At 39.5% G+C, this 16,609-nt stretch overlaps 1 protein-coding gene across 1 annotated transcript in view; it reads left to right on the top strand.

The window, feature by feature from the left end:
• The first annotated feature begins 1,791 nt into the window (after window positions 1-1,791).
• The window catches only part of LOC137876400 (protocadherin Fat 3), a 63,205-nt gene continuing 48,387 nt past the window's right edge, over window positions 1,792-16,609 (top strand). The window contains exons 1-5 of the mRNA XM_068715924.1: window positions 1,792-4,758; window positions 4,867-5,001; window positions 5,465-5,666; window positions 11,602-11,720; window positions 13,238-13,436. Of these exons, the coding sequence (XP_068572025.1) occupies window positions 1,792-4,758; window positions 4,867-5,001; window positions 5,465-5,666; window positions 11,602-11,720; window positions 13,238-13,436 (3,622 nt within the window). The remainder of the gene's footprint in view (window positions 4,759-4,866; window positions 5,002-5,464; window positions 5,667-11,601; window positions 11,721-13,237; window positions 13,437-16,609) is intronic.

Here is a 16,609-nt window from a genome sequence, read left to right as displayed (position 1 = left end):
CTGATGCTGACCGCTTCCTAACTTCAACGACATGTTCTTAATACCATATCTCGGACTTAAAACCTTAATCAGCAAGTGTCACCTATCTGTTTCAACGACAGTTTTGGGAGAACTATTGCAGATAAAGTCGAAGTAGCCCACTGCACTCAGGGTTACATTAGTTAGGTGCAGGGAACTGGGGCAATAGCTTCTTAGTTTTACGAGGATCACTGCAGCCTAGTAGACAACTGCCCGTCGGGATATGTGCACATGAATTGTCCGTTTCACCACCGACTTCTGCGCGATTGTTTCGTGCGTTATGCTTTGCTTTTTTTCGGACTGTCGGAGAGGGGATGGAAAAGGATTTACTTTCACTGATTGCAGCTGTTTCGTGTAAAGGTAGGACACGCTCTGATGTGTGAGTAAGGTCTGTGTGCAATAGAGTTAATTAAGCTACATATTGTTGCTACAGACTGTGGGTTAATTAACTCGTGGATTTTGCACGGAGGCGAGCTCCATAGCATCTGCATCAACATGGGAGACGAGAAATGCACCTCAAAATCTCCCGGGACAGTCACCTTCTAGGGAATGTTAATTGTGACTCGCTAGATTCTGACAGCCTATTTGGTGCTATTATTTATCTATACTACAGTGTAAGCGGGCAGATTTCATATAATCATTTTAAATATACATAGCACACACACACACAAACACACACACACACACACACACACACACACACACACACACACACACACACGGTGGTATTAACAATTCTACCGTGTAAGTAAAATAATACAAATACAAGTTAAAGTCCTGCATTCAGAATTTTACTTAAAAGCAAAAGTAGACTTCGAAAGTAGCATCAGAATATGCTTATAAATGAAAGTCCAGTGCGAAATGGCCAACTGGATTACAATTAGTGATACATTCATGTTTAGGCATCCCTATTGTTACAGAAGGTGTCCCTAATTTCAGCTATTTTATTTACTGCTGGGTAGCTTATTCATTAGTAATTAATTATCATTTATTAGATGATATATATTTTGTATTAATAATCTGAATCTGCAAAATAACTAGTAAAATATGTTGTCACATAAATGTAGGAGAGTAGAGGTATGAAATTGCATAAAATAGAAATAATAATAGAAATATATAATAGTAACGCATGAGTACCTTAAAATTTCATTCTACTTTTACAGTACAGTACTACAGTTCTAAAGTAAATGATGATTGTACTTAGCTACATCCCACCACAGATGCAAACTTGTTTCAGAAAGTGTTTGCGCACCTAATTTCTTAAATATATATTTTTAGAAATTGTGTCCAATGATGTTTCTCAGACCATGGCTGTCTTTTTGTCCCATACATTTTCACTTGTGAAAATACCGTACCCTGGTTGTCACTTGCTGAAGAATAGCAAGCCCTTGTGTCTTTTAGGCACTCTGTAATACAGTAAAAGTGATTGCTCCTGATCCCCGGTATTTTATCTGGTGACATGATGTGTTTCACTGAGGTTGTGTAAGTGCGCTGTACTTTGATGTGGATTGTTTAAAGAGATGTCAGTTCTGCTTCTGAGCCTTTTGGGGTGCAATATTCTGTGTTTGAATGCAAACTGTTGAAGCGCAACATTTAATATGCTATCATATCCTTGTAGTGATAAGCAGTACCCCTGAAATGTCTTTTTAACTTTTGTCTCAGTTCTCTGTCAAATTTTTAGCATGCATGTCTTTAACAACTCACCAACTGAATCAGATCTGTTTTTCTTTGTTATTCTTTCCAAATATAGGGTGACTGGGTGATGGAATAGTGATGAAGCGTAATCGGTGGGGAAATATGGTTCTTCTACCCAACCTTTCTCTTCTTTTCCACTGTATATGCTGCTTCTTTCTCCTCGGTTTTCCCTCAACCCATGCCCAGTTCCCGACAGAACTAAGGGCAGGACATGGTCTGCTGCTCTTTACCCAGCCTGCCTATAATACTTCCATCTTCGAGAACTCTGCGGCAAGAACCTATACAAGTAGTGATGTCAAAATAGGCATCATTCTTGGGCCACCTCGGTCTTTAAACATTAAATATACTGTTGAATCTGGAGACAGTGAGGGAATCTTCCAGGCAGAGGAGTTTGTAATGGGAGATTTTTGTTTTCTCCGTATACGCACTAACGGAGGCAGTGGTGCAACATTGAACCGGGAAGTACAGGACAATTACACACTGACAGTTAAGGCATCTGCCCATGGAGGCCTAGAGGCCTTAGCCACCGTTTATATCAAGGTCTTGGATACCAATGATCTCCGACCTCTCTTCTCCCCTACCTCCTATTCATTCATTGTCTCTGAGAGTGCCCCTCTGGGTGCCAGCATAGGACGTGTAACAGCCACAGATGCTGATGTGGGCTCCAACGGGGAGTTCTACTACTTCTTCAAGAACAGAATTGAACTCTTTGCTGTTCATCCGACCAGTGGGGTCATCACCCTGACAGGTCGGCCCAGATTGGAGAAACAAGACAGATTTGAGCTGGAGGTGCAGGTGGTCGACAGAGGAATGAAACTCTATGGGAACAATGGTATCAGCAGCACTGCTAGGCTGGTCCTAACTGTGGAGCGGGTTAATGAATTTGCTCCTGTTCTCAAAGCAGTTGCTGTCGTTCCATCGTGGGAGGACAAGGACCCAGTCTATGCCATAATGACTGTGAAGGACAAAGACGAAGGGGCATCTGGGGATATAGAGTGGGTGTCCATCATCGAGGGTGACCCCCTTGAACAATTTGTAATTGATCGATCTCCTGTCGGGAATGAGTATCGGGTTAAAACATCAGAATTGTTTGACTGGGATACATTCCCCCATGGCTGCAACTTAACCTTCCAAGCTAAAGACAGGGGTATACCTCCAAAGTTTTCTAATACTCAAGTTGTTCAGTTGTTGGTTACAAAGCCAGACCCAGTGTTGGCGAATTTTGAGAAAGATGTTTATGTAGTCAAGCTGAGTGAAATAGCTCCTCCAGGCACTATTGTAGAGGTGGTGAAAATCTCCCCAGCTCCTCTGAGTGTCAATTACAGCTTCAGCGGCCCCTCAGATCAAATGTACTTTGATATAAACCCTTTGACTGGAGTTATTATGACCAAGAGGCAGCTGACAAGGATATCACAGGATTTCATAGAGATGGAGGTGGTTGATATTATCAGTCAGCAGCAAGCAAGGGTTCAAATCACCATAGATGATGCTAATGACAACTTTCCAGTGTTCAACAGGCCATTCTATGATATTGCAATCAACGAGAGCTTACCTGTAGGCACTGTTGCTCTTGTAGTGTCTGCTGTTGATGCTGATAAAGGAGAGAATGGTTATGTAACCCACACAATAAGTGGCGACCAGAATCTTCCATTTACAATAGACCAGGACACAGGGGAGGTGAGGATCACAAGAGACCTAGACTTTGAGTCATCAGATGATATCTATACTTTTGCAGTACGGGCCTCTGATTGGGGTTCACCCTACAGAAGGGAGAACGAAGTTAATGTCACCATTCGTCTGATAAATATAAATGACAACCAGCCTCTCTTTGAGAGAGTGTCCTGCAAGGGGATGATAAGCCGAGATTTTCCTGTCAGTCAGACTATTGTCACCTTGTCAGCTGTGGACATGGACGAGCTAGAAATGGTGACCTACAAGATACTGTCTGGGAACGAGTTAGACTATTTTAACTTAAATCCAGGCTCCGGGGCTTTGTCATTGAAAAGATCGTTTGGAGTGGCTAATTTAAAAAGTGGAATATTCAACCTGAAAATAGTTGCAACAGATGGTGAGATGTGCTCTGATCCTACATTTGTGAATGTATCTGTGGTGAGGGGTAGGATGCCACCCATGGGGTTCAATTGCAAGGAGACCAGGGTAGCCCAGCTGTTGGCAGAAAAAATGGTCTCGAAAGTGTCTGCTATGGCTAGACTAAGACCAGATGACAGCTATACAGACTTTTTCTCTACAAACCAACGCACTCCACAGTTTGAGGCCTTACCTACCAGTATTCTAGTGAGAGAAGACCTTGCTGCTGGTGCCAGTGTATTTCAGGTGAGAGCACGAGATGGCGACACAGGCTTCAATGGCCGTGTTCTCTTTTCCATATCTGATGGTAACAAAGAAAACTGCTTCAACATCAACATGGAGAACGGGTTGATAACTGTGTTGCAGCCACTTGACCGCGAGCGAATGGATCGGTACTTCCTTAATATCACCATCTACGATCAGGGCGTTCCTCAGATGTGCAGTTGGAGACTACTGACTGTGATCATTGAGGACGCAAATGATAATGACCCCCAGTTTTATCAGGACAGCTTCTCTGCTCTTGTTGCAGAAAACGCGGCCATTGGAATTGAAGTTATTACCATGACTGCATTTGACAGAGACATGGGTCAAAATGGACAGCTTTCCTACGTAATGCTGACCGTTGTCCCTCAGTTTGGTATTGACAGCGAAACTGGAAGTGTATTTGTTTCTAGCCACTTAGACAGAGAAACCATCCCAATGTTCACATTGAAGATTGAAGTGAGAGACAAGGCAGAAAGAGGCACTCGTAGGTCATCAGTGACTACTCTCACTATAATAGTGGAGGATGTCAATGATTGCGCCCCAGCTTTCATCCCTAGCAGCTATAGTGCTCGAGTACTGGAGGACCTGCCTCCAGGGACTGTGATTACCTGGGTGCAGGCTCTGGACCCAGACATGGGCCCCAGTGGACAGGTCCGATACTCCTTGATTAATGACTTCAATGGCACTTTTGAGGTAGGTGATGTCACTATTTTTATTGTCTATGCTGTTGCATATGCTGATCCTATTTTTATTGACAGTTTATGATGTATGGGATTATGCTTTGTTATATGCTTTGTGCAGATCGATGCTGTGAGTGGAGTTTTGAGGATTAGGAAGGAGCTGGACTTTGAGAAACAACAGTTTTTCAACCTGACATTGCTTGCTGAGGACAGAGGAGTACCCAACCTCACCAGTCAGACATTTGTGGAGGTGGAGGTGTGTAACATACACATACACACAAATTTGTATTGAAACAAATTCAAAGTCAAAACCAGTTTCATCAATTAAGCATTGACATTTATAGTTTTGTTTGTTCATTTCCAACTTCAAATGTTGATACGACCCGCCAACATTTGCATGTTTTTGTTAATGCTCCCCCTATTTTTATTCTCAGGAAAAAAAGAAAATCAATTACATTATATTTCAATCCATTTTATTTCATGAAAAAGACCATTTAGGATACACTAGCAAAGTAAATAAATGATTTACCAAAATGATTACTTCATAAATAGCTGCTAGCCGTAATGTAATTAAAGGCAATAATGATAATTAGTTTGAATTCTATATTGTACATTGTACAATATAGATTGTGTGGTTGTACAATGTACAACCACAAAATGCTTATATACAACATTTTTTAAAATTGCAGTCAAAATTAAAGCCATAACATTTTTTTCAGGTGGTGGATGTCAATGAGAATTTGTATGCACCCTACTTTCCTGACTTTGCGCTGAGAGGCTCAGTGAAGGAGAACTCTCGTGCAGGCACAAGTGTCCTGACAGTCAACGCTAAGGACGACGACAAGGGGCGAGATGGGGTGCTGAGGTACTCTGTCAGAGGTGGCAGCGGACTGGGCACTTTCACCATTGACGAAGACACAGGTGCGACACAAGATCAATTCTGAAGCCTATTTATGTAAAGTGGAAATCCAATAACTTACAAGGCCATGTGTGGAATATCAACACTCAAATGTGTTGTTAATCATTGCGTATTATAGGAAATCTCACTATTTCTGTGCCATTGCTGATGACTTTGCTGTAGTTGTTTCTCAAATTCCTTATTTTATGTATCTGTCCCATTGTGGATTGCATTGCATGTGAGAAAGCATCCCCACTTGATATGTGTGTATTTGAGGGAGAGAGGTGAAGAGAGTGTGAGGTACAGTCAGAGTCCGTGTGGTGATGGGGCTTCACGTGGGAGCTGTGCACTGGGAGATCATTACTGTAATGAGGGCAGCATGGCAGCTACACAGGCTGGGCCTCAGGCCGCTCAGTACAACTGATCCAGTGCTCTGTGGATAACATTGATCAAGGCTGTCCTGTGCAGCACCACCATCCTTTCCAAGAGTGAAATCACTGTGACTTATTAAAAGAGGCCTGACCCAAAAAAAAAAAAAAAAGCGTGGAGTTGTCTCCAACTTTCCTGCAGTGTCAAAGCACAGCTGAAATCATGTTGGTCCAAACAAGAGGCCTTGACGCACTCACCCAGGGATAAAATGAATCAAATATCCAGTATGAAAATAGGACAGTTCATATAAGTTCATATTGGCACAGGAAAGGCCAACTCTCTCCCTATCTCTCATATCTATATCTATCTATCTATCTATCTATCTATCTATCTATCTATCTATCTATCTATCTATCTATCTATCTCTATATATATATATATATATATATATATATATATATATATATATATATATATATCTATATGTATATATGTATATGTATATCTATATATATATATATATATGTATATGTATACACACACATCTATATATCTATATAAACTGTATACACACACAAATCTATATACATATACATACATAATATATTTACATAAAACCATTAAGATATGCTTGAATGTCATTGTTAACACTGAACATTATTAGAATAACTTTAATAGAAGGAATATATATTTTAATCAAACTCTTCTTACAAAGCCCAGTGGACCATGCAGGCCCCCTCAAGAAAGTTAAATTCCACCAAATTCAAAAGACATTCATACAATATTATAATTTGAACAGCCGGATAAGATTTTGGCATGTGCTATATTTCCATCTGAGAAATAGAACTCATGTCTGCATAGTTGATATTTCAACACAAGTGGGTGTCAGTGAGAACTCTTTCTTTCCCATCAAGGCTTATTGTTACAGTGTTCTGTGTCCGTCCACAGTGCGGAAGCTTTTAAACCTACCGGTGAGCTTTCTCAGTCTCTCTCCATGGTGCTGAAACATTCAAACTCCAAGCTCCAAAATCAGTGCCTCATTCACTCATCCTCCAGGGTACTCCGTAGTGAGTAGTGCTTCATAATTACCCCTGATGCCAAGTCTTACCGCTAACAGATCCTATATTGCGTATAAGCATGCAAATTGTATGAAGTCTCTACTTTCCTGTATAAAAGAAAGAATTCATTAGTATAGGACTATTCTGCCTGCAGTCTCTATTGATGTAATATTGAATGTAACCAGATACACCACTTCACAGCAACATAATAAGTCCTATGATTTAATTACCACATATCCAAACCAGTTTTACTCAATTTGTTACTTGAAAGTTTTTAAAAATTAATTAATTCATTTTATTGCATTTGATACCACCCAGATCTTCATTTTGTCTAGTAAAACCTAAGTTATTGTATTTCACATTGCTAATCATTATATTTAGATTAAAAAAAAATAATTTCATAAATAAAATGCACATTTTTAAATAAACCATCATTTCTGACAGTCAAGTAGCGGAGGAATAATACGATGTAAAGTAGGAAAAGGGGATAATAGATTGTTATTAACCAATGCATGCTAACTAACAGGTGAGCAATTATTATAATGAGACTTTCTAGTGACTCATGAAAAACTGTGGAGACTAAAAAAATAAAGATACGTCATGAAAAACATTTTACTAGTTGATACAACTTGGGAAAAATGTAAAATTAGTATCTAAACCCAAATTTGTCACTAGTACTTATATGATTCGAACAATGGTATATAAAACAGCAACCAATGAAATCAATTGTCACTACTTGGCTGAAAAACAAATAAGTAGAAGTGGTTAGTTATAGCCAGTAGAGTATATTTTAGCTCTTATTTTTAAGAGCCAAATGATAGTGTTCCATTTCTGGCCTCTTTCTTCACCTCTTGTCACTCTGGTCCCTACTGTACATGACTTGCACTGGAGGCCTGTATTGACCTTTAACTAGGCTAATTAGTATTGACTGTAGTTGAGAGAGAAAGTGAGAGAGAAACAGATGGACAAATGGAGAGATTGTCTCTTGCCCTCACTCTCTCTCTCTCTGTGTTCACACATATAACTATGTATACATAATTACATATGCTTCGTGTATACACTGCACTCATAGACAGAACACTGTTACAGTACACAGACAGATCCCCACAGTCTTCTGTTAGTACTTGGTGCTGTTATTTACTTTAGAATTAAAATCTCAGTAAGGCGCATGGTAGCCAGTGAGAAAGTTTATTGAGTGCAGATTTTCCAGGGGAAATCGGAGAGCTTGTTAGAGCAGAAAGTGGAGGGAGAGGGGAGTGGAAGTGAAGCGAAGAGAGGAAGGAAGAGGATGCAGGGGAGTCTGGAGTACATAAAAAGTGTCAGAAAAAAAATACTGCTTTCTTCCTCCCAGGCCCTTTTATATATATTTTCTTTCCTTTTTCTTTTCTTTCTGTAACTTTGTTTTCAAGTTGCAGCTTTTGTTGTATATCATAGGCAAGAGAAAAGTCACTGGCTCTTTTTGGTATCAGATGAGACGATCAGAAGTTATCCCTCATCAAATGTTTCATTTCATCTTGTAGCTTCTAGAAGTCAGTGTTGTCAGGAGTGGACAGAGTAGCACCGCTCGGTCTTGCCACCACGCATTTGGCTGCCATGTTGAGTGGCTCAGAACAGCTCTGACTGCTTGTCAATCTGTGGCTCTTAGTGCCTGAACTCAGCAAAGATAGAGTGAGACAGACAGCGAGAGTGAGTAAAAGGGACAGAGAGAATCAGATATTGTGTGATAAATCCATTTTGTTAGGCCTGTCTTGACATGTGCATTCCCCCCTTCTGTAGTTGGCTCTATGATGCATCTTCTGTAGCCCATGACACCCCTATTGTCTATCTTTTTTATTTGGGACTGTTTATGAATTTCCTACGTTTGACACTTAAGATGACTCATCCCTATATGGGTGGAAAGTAGCCTACAGGGGCGTTCTATCAGAAAAAAAGTAGGATCTTCTATGGCTTAAATCCTTAGCACTCCTGTACTTTGAACAAAAATTTGTATTCTTGTCATTGGTTAAGGGTAAAGCAAGCCCTGCAATTTCTCATTGGGCGGCTGTCAGAAGCCACTGCTCCTCTATTAGTGAGTTTGCAAGCGCCAGGATTGTCACAGCCAGGATAAAGCAGTCTTTCAGTTATAGGCAAACACACTTTTAAAAAGGCAATCCATCTTGCATTTGTTAAAAATGAACAGGCTGTACTTTTGATGGCTTCTTTTCTGCCACACACAGAGCTATTCAGCTGTGCCTCAAGATGCAGAGAAATACACATTTTCTCATCAAACTCGGGATTGATTATTTTATACGGTAGCATTCATTACCAAACCGGTTTCTCAAGAATGAAGAAGTTAATAGGACACAACACATGGATGTAAACCCCAGCGTACTGTTAACTTCTAGATTTGAAAATGTGCCATGACCCATCAATTTATTTTCACCCTTTGAAGTGTGTTACTTATGGTAAAAATGGATGCTGTCAAGTCGGATTTATATTGAATTCACTGAATAGCGCCTGTCGGTCTTAAAGTTCAAAGAGCTTTTGAAAGAGCCAGCTCTGTTTTCCTCGCCTCTTTCGGTCGAGTTATCCGACAGAGATGAGATGTGGTTTGAAAAGGACATGGTCAAGGACGACAGAGCAAAGATGTGTTTTAACAAACACTTTTACTATGCATTTTGTATGCTCTGGGGCCCGCTGCTTTGTCACAATCTGACATATACACACACTTTCTGGTAATAAGATAACACCTTTGCTGTGCGGAAGAGGAGGCTACAAGAAGAGAGAAAAAAAGGCCACACAGTCGCACCTTTAGTCACTGATTTGTGTGCTTGTGTGATGTAACCTGGGCATGTAGGGTTGAGGGTTGTGGATGAGTGAAAGGCCTCAAAGTTAGAGAACAGCAGACATCTGCTGTATGAAAATGATTGTAAGAATACTAATCAAATGTTTTAATTATCTATTTAGAGATGATCACTGATGTTCTCAAGGTCTCTGGTTAGATGATTTTCTCTGAACAACATATTTTTATGATCGTTCAGACGATTTATTTTTTTATTAAGGGTGACTGAGGTTTGGCATGGAATCAAGCAGTGCCACTGAGCATGTTTATCCCTGGGGTGTGGTGTCCGGGCGGGCTGGACAGTCTTGGCCTCCCCTGGAGTCATAGACCTTCATATATATATATATATATATATATATATATATATATATAAAATTAAAGGATTTGGTCTTCTCTTTTCACTGCATGGCTCGATTTTTGATAGAAATTAGTAGCCTTTCTATCTATGTTGGTGCTCTTACTTGTCAAGTGAAACGATAAAAATAGCAGACAATGATGTTTACTTTCCTCACTAGTTTGTCCATTTGTCACGCAACAGTGTGGTTACATTAAAAACTAAGGCAAATATGAAGTTTATGTTTAATAATATGAATTTAAGCCATCCAACCAACACCAAATACTACTCCTTCTACCACTACTTCTAAAACGTATTCTAATGGTAATACTAACACATTGTATTTCTTTGCATGTAAGACTCATAAACTCTCTAACATCATCAACTTCTTTAATGATAAGAAGTGAAATAGAAGCGTGGAGGTTTAGGTAAGCACACAAGAGCCAAAGTAAATATAAACTCTCTCCCATGTCTCAGCTCTGCCTAGCATCTTGTTGGGGCTAATTGCTTGTGAACTGAACACAGACTTTGCGAGCATTGACAAACGCATGCAGCACGTCTTACCGAGACTCATGCTGGCTTTTAGAAGTTTGTGTGCACTGAGCAGAAATGCATCAACTGCTCCCTTTGCCCTTATGATGGGTTCAGTCTATTTATTCTGAGCTGACATGTGTTATTTTATGTCAACATATGATGCAATTAGATCAATATGGTTGTTTTTTTATCTTAACTTAAGGTTCCCTTGTTTAAATTAACCACATGTGACACTCACAACCCTGCATCACTGGGCTTCAGCGCTCTTGACAATATATACAAATGATATGAGTGAACCCTAAAACCTAGAGTGTGAGTATGTGTGTCATTTTTTTGGTGTTTACACGGACAGTCCTGCATGACTTATTTTAGGCACCCAAGTGTCATCCATTGTGAGTGTTCTCTTTGTCCCTCAAGAGGTCACCAAAGCTGTCAGCTACTCGTCTCCCTAAGGCCACTAAACACACGCCAGTCAATATGCGTGAGTGTCTGCGAGTGTGTCTGTATTGGTGTAGAGTAGTTCAGGGTACGTTTAGCACTAAGCAAATTGCAGCTGAGAGCAGTTTGGTCAGCTGTGATTAGCTGTAGAGGAGCTGAAACATTGAAGGTGACTACAGCGGCGCCGCTAATGCCTGTGAATGTCACTGAAGCCAGGACACAAAGTTTTCTCTAAATTTCTGTCTTTGCCTCTGTAAAGTAAGTATTCAAAAACTTTCCCCATGAGATCTTTTAGGGATATATTCTGTGGATGACACCCACACTATCCCCAGAAATAAACCCAGTAGATATGTATTCTCAAGGCCAAGGAACAACTGCATTAATCTTTCTCTCTGCTTCAACAGGGGTGATCTACACTGCCGGTATCCTGGACTGTGAGACAAAAGACTCCTACTGGCTTACAGTCTATGCCACAGACAGAGGGGTTACACCCCTGTCAGCATCTATTGAAGTCTTCATTCAGGTACCCACATTCTGCTGCCAATATTCATCTTGTACTGTGCATACATAAGAGGATATATACAGAGGAAATTACCTTTGTTTAGTTGTTTTCAAAGAGATAGGCATACATTTGAAGTGCCCAAACAAGTACTTCACATTGGTGTTGTTTTTAGTAAAACAGTGGAACCATAATCGATTACAAAAAAAACAACTTCAATCTTTATATATTTAATTCTTTTTAGTTCTATTTAGTTCTTTTTTTTAATGAATGGCAGGACGTTTGTTCCAAATTAAAAACAGCTAATCGACATTGAATAGCGAATTGACGCTTGTACACCAAGTCACACCAGTTTGTCCAGCAGCTTCTCATCCATCACACTGATAACGCCTACAGAGGAGAAATGTCTCATATTTGAAAATATAGTTTGGGTGGACCACCATATCCAGCCAACCAAAAGATTCAGTTTTATGTTCTATCGGCTTTTACTCTATGTTCATTATATATATACACACCATATTTTATACATCCAGCACTCCAGATGTTATGCAATTTTCAAACATACAACTCATCTAACATCTTTCCACCCTAAAGTTATGTCCATGACTGTATGAAAGGGTGCTGTTAACAAACTAGCTTCTTTGTTTGTATCCGGTATTGTTAAAAGTCTTACAGCCTGCAAACATAACTGAAGGCTAATTTTTAGGCTTTCACTGCATATCATTGTGGAGTGTTGGCTCCAAAGTAACAGTATGAAGCTAAACAACAATCAGAGTGCCTCTCTCTAAAATGCTAATGGCGCTCAGTGCAGTGGATAACTATAGCAGTGCTCAGTCTGTGAGAAAGAGATACACACCGGAGGGAAGTCTCTGCTTCAGCTTCTATTTTATTTGGCACTAAGTAATCCACTGTCTAAACACTCATATATACACACATCACTGCTCACCCTTTGGGGAAGAGTTCAGCAGTGTATGAACACCCCCCCCCCTGCATTTTCTGGCTTCGGGATATTCAGGTGTGCGGTGTGATCGGGTGCTTTACTCCGAGCCTGTTCAAAAATAGGGAGATTAATCAGGCACAGGTGCTCCTCATTCACTGGCTGAAAAATCTTGGCTCTCTGTACCTCGCAGCAAACACTCAATCAACGCTTGTTTGCCATAAATATTCTAGATCTATGCTGTAGTAAGGGAAATTAATTTGCTGTACATTTTAACAGTGACATCCATGGCATTTTCTGGTAAATACATTTCCATTTTGTGATTGATGACGGATCCACCTGGCCCAAGTCCATGCTGCATTTCATAAGTTGTTAATTAACAAAGATACCAAATGCATGCTGATTTAGAAGGTTGTGTTTTATCAACACATCCATTGTCAACTCAGATCCAACTCAGATAACAAAGACAGCTAAAGTAGAAACAAATTACACAGCTTACTCCTGTCCTTTACTCAATCCCTTCCTTCTCTCCCTCTCTCCACTTTGTCTCTCTCTCTCTTCCTGTATTTTTTTGATCCTGCCTCTCTCTCTCTCTCTCTCTCAGGTAGAAGATGTCAATGATAATGCTCCTCTCACCTCGGATCCTATCTACCATCCAATCATTATGGAGAACTCTCCAAAGGATGTGTCAGTCATCCGTATCCAGGCGCAGGACCCTGACCTCACTGCCACCCCCAGTCGTCTGAGTTATCGCATCACAGCTGGCAACCCGCAGAATTTCTTCTCCATCCACCCCAAAACAGGTGAGACTAACAGACAGACGCACAATTTTGAATACATGTCTGGTAATATAATTGACAGTATAATGTGCGAGACTAATGGCATAATTAGTAATGTAGCCTTATAAAAAAAAAGAAATTACACCATATTTACATGCCTCTGAAATTATGAGATTTTTTTTCATCACCCATCTCCTACTCCACATTCATCCAATAAAAGGCTTTAGTTCCCACACAACAAATTAAAAAGACTTTTGTACCCACACAGTCAAACATCTAGGACACTGATGAGCCGCCCGCCCAGGCAATGTTTACTACGCTCTTGCCTCAATATTGCTTCCAGTCTTGTTGAGCGAAAGCTCTTTGCAATGTATTCAAAGAAAAATAGTTAGTCATATAGTAAGCCAGCTGTGGGTGAATATCCTCTAGTCATGAAGGAGTTTACATAAGTTAAAGCAATCTTTCCCATTGCTTTTGTTATCTGAAGGAGGAACAAATAGTATTATTTCAATGCATTATGTGATATATAGTAACATGAATAAAAACAGGCTTTTCTCAGAAAGTTATAATGAAGTCAAAAAGGGATAACCAAAGTTGGTAAAAGGTTTCAGGAGTATAATCTTGGATTTGGAATTAGATTTTCATTAAAAACATACTGCCAACCACCATATGCGTTCACCATAAGCCCTTTATCATGGGATCAAGACTCTTAAACAGTCTGAGCTTCTGAAATGATGCTCAGACAGCCTGTGGCTGTATATTACCTCTTTTGAGCTTGTGGGAAAATACTGCATGAGAAATTAAAGTCTGTGAGTGTGAAAAAAACATTTGTGGAGAAAGCTAAGTTTTGCACCCTGTTCCTGTTCCTGTCCTGTCCAATTTAACTTTAATGTGCAAATGCAAAAATACCTGTAATTCCGTGAATGTAGCCTGATAGGGCGGTAAAACCTGCCTTCTGATTTACATAATAGTCAGTAGGTAGTTCTATTTTGTCTAGTTGGATTAGGCTGTATAGATGGGACCAGAAATTGTAAGTGTATAATTCAGTACTTCACCGATTTAGCATTGCACTGCTATAACATTATCGGATTCAAGATGCACAGTTTAAAAAGTTTTTCACATATACAATAGTTCTCCCCAAGAGCAGACTTTGATGTGTAAAATTTGAGGAGGAAGGCAAGGCAAGTTTATTTGTATAGCATATTTCAACAACAAGGCAATTCAAAGTGCTTCACATAAAACCATTAAACGCATCAAAACATAATGCAAAAGAAAAGGAGATTTACAAACAATTAAGAACATTCATTGAAATATTAAAAACAGTCATTAAAACACTAAAAAGCTAAAAACAGTGCCTTTAAATGTCAGACATTTTTTTGTGCAACCATATTGTTGAGATAGGTTGTGCACAAATTTATTTTATACATTCTCCAAATGTTTCTAGAACCACAAATCTTTCCTACACCTGTGAATTGTATGTGCTTGCAAAATCTTTCATCCCTCATGCACTATAACAGGCCCATAAATAGATAGATATAATAGATAATTTAGAACTTCAGCTTGTTTTATTTATTTATTCATTTTACCTTTATTTAACCAGATGAGACAATTGAGAACCAGTTCTCATTTACAATGAAGATCTGGCCAAAAAGGCAGCATCAGGAGGCAAGTCGTTACAAACAAACAAAACATAGAAACATCTCAATCAATCTCATACAAAAATTACAACATCATAATATGTACAATGTATAAAAAAACAAAAAGTGTTCCTGGAGAAGCAAACTCAGAAATAGTTGTAATGAGTTATTGAAGGAGGATAATTGAATGAGGGTGTGGAGTTTTGGGCTTATTTTGCAACTCATTCCAGTCACTTTGAGCAGCAAACTGGAATGAGAAACGGCTGAAGGAGGTGCGGACTTTTGGAATGACCATGTTGATGAAGCTGCTAGAGCAGAAGTCTTCAACAGGGGGCCCGTGACCCCTAAGGGGTCCGTGGAGGTACTGCACTGGGTCTGCGAAATTTTTGGTTGATTAGACAATTTTTATTCCTTTTATTTTAATTTTTTTCCAAACATGAATTTGTCCATTATTTTAATAGTTCAGTATTGTATGCAAGCTAACATGTATGTTTATGCATGGCAGTGGTACTAATAGGCCAACACTCATTTTCGTTTCCACATTTATGTTTAAAATAAAAACGTTAATTTGAATAGCTTGTGTGCATGATTATCATACAAGGTATGTTTCTAAATGGCAGTGGCATGGCCACCCTCACTGTACCTTGCACATGTTTAAAATACAATAACACAATAACAAGGTATGTTTATACATGGCACTAGGCCCAGTTTAATATAAAACACAATTGTATACAATATATATAGTAGGGGGTCCCTGCTCCATCTCTCTATCAGTTTGGGGGTCCTTGGCCTGAAAAAACGTTGAAGACCCCTGTGCTAGAGCGTAAATTGCGGTTACTGTTGAACATGATGAGTAGGAGATATGTTTTTTTGTTTTACCAATGATAGTTTTATAGATGAACTGATACCAGTGGATTAATCAGCGGGTATGGAGTGAGGGCCAATTGACTAAAGAGTACACAGTGATGAGTGTTGAAAAGAGCACCGGCGGTACAGTCGATGAAATCTAGTTTATTCAGAAGATTTCTGCAGGCGGACTTGTAGATTAAGTCACCATCGTCTAAGATGGGAAGGACTGTCATTTTAACCAGGGTGTGCTTTGCAGAGTGGGTAAAGGAGACTTTGTTACGGTACAGAAAACCAAATTTATGATCCGAATTCGGAAAGCAGTGAGTTGAAATGCATGTTAAAGGTGAGCGAACTGTCTCGCCAGATACCCAAGTACTTATAGGAATCCACAAATTGGAGTTCTGATCCATCCAGGTAGGAGATTTCAAGAAGGCAGGCAGTTTGTGGTAAGTGTCTACTTGTGAACTGAATTTAATCCCACAACATTATGCCTGAACATCAGTTCAAAACTCAGAATCTTGTAGACCCTGTAACAAAGACAGGAACCCTGTCAGGGCCTGCATTGATCCTATACTTTTCACAGTCTTTGTACGCTATCAAAAGATAAAAAAAATATTTGTTTGTTTTGTTCTGATTTATTAACATTATATCTGTAGAGAATACAAATATTGTGTTTCAACGTGTTTCAGTTTTGACTGCCAAGTTTGAAGT

Source organism: Cebidichthys violaceus, unplaced genomic scaffold, assembly GCF_023349555.1.
Source record: "Cebidichthys violaceus isolate CVI_PGR_0920_01 unplaced genomic scaffold, fCebVio1.0.p SCAF_20, whole genome shotgun sequence".
Lineage (NCBI taxonomy): Eukaryota > Metazoa > Chordata > Actinopteri > Perciformes > Stichaeidae > Cebidichthys > Cebidichthys violaceus.
The sequence above is the reverse complement of the archived record's forward strand: the minus strand, read 5'-3'. Positions and strand labels throughout refer to the sequence as shown.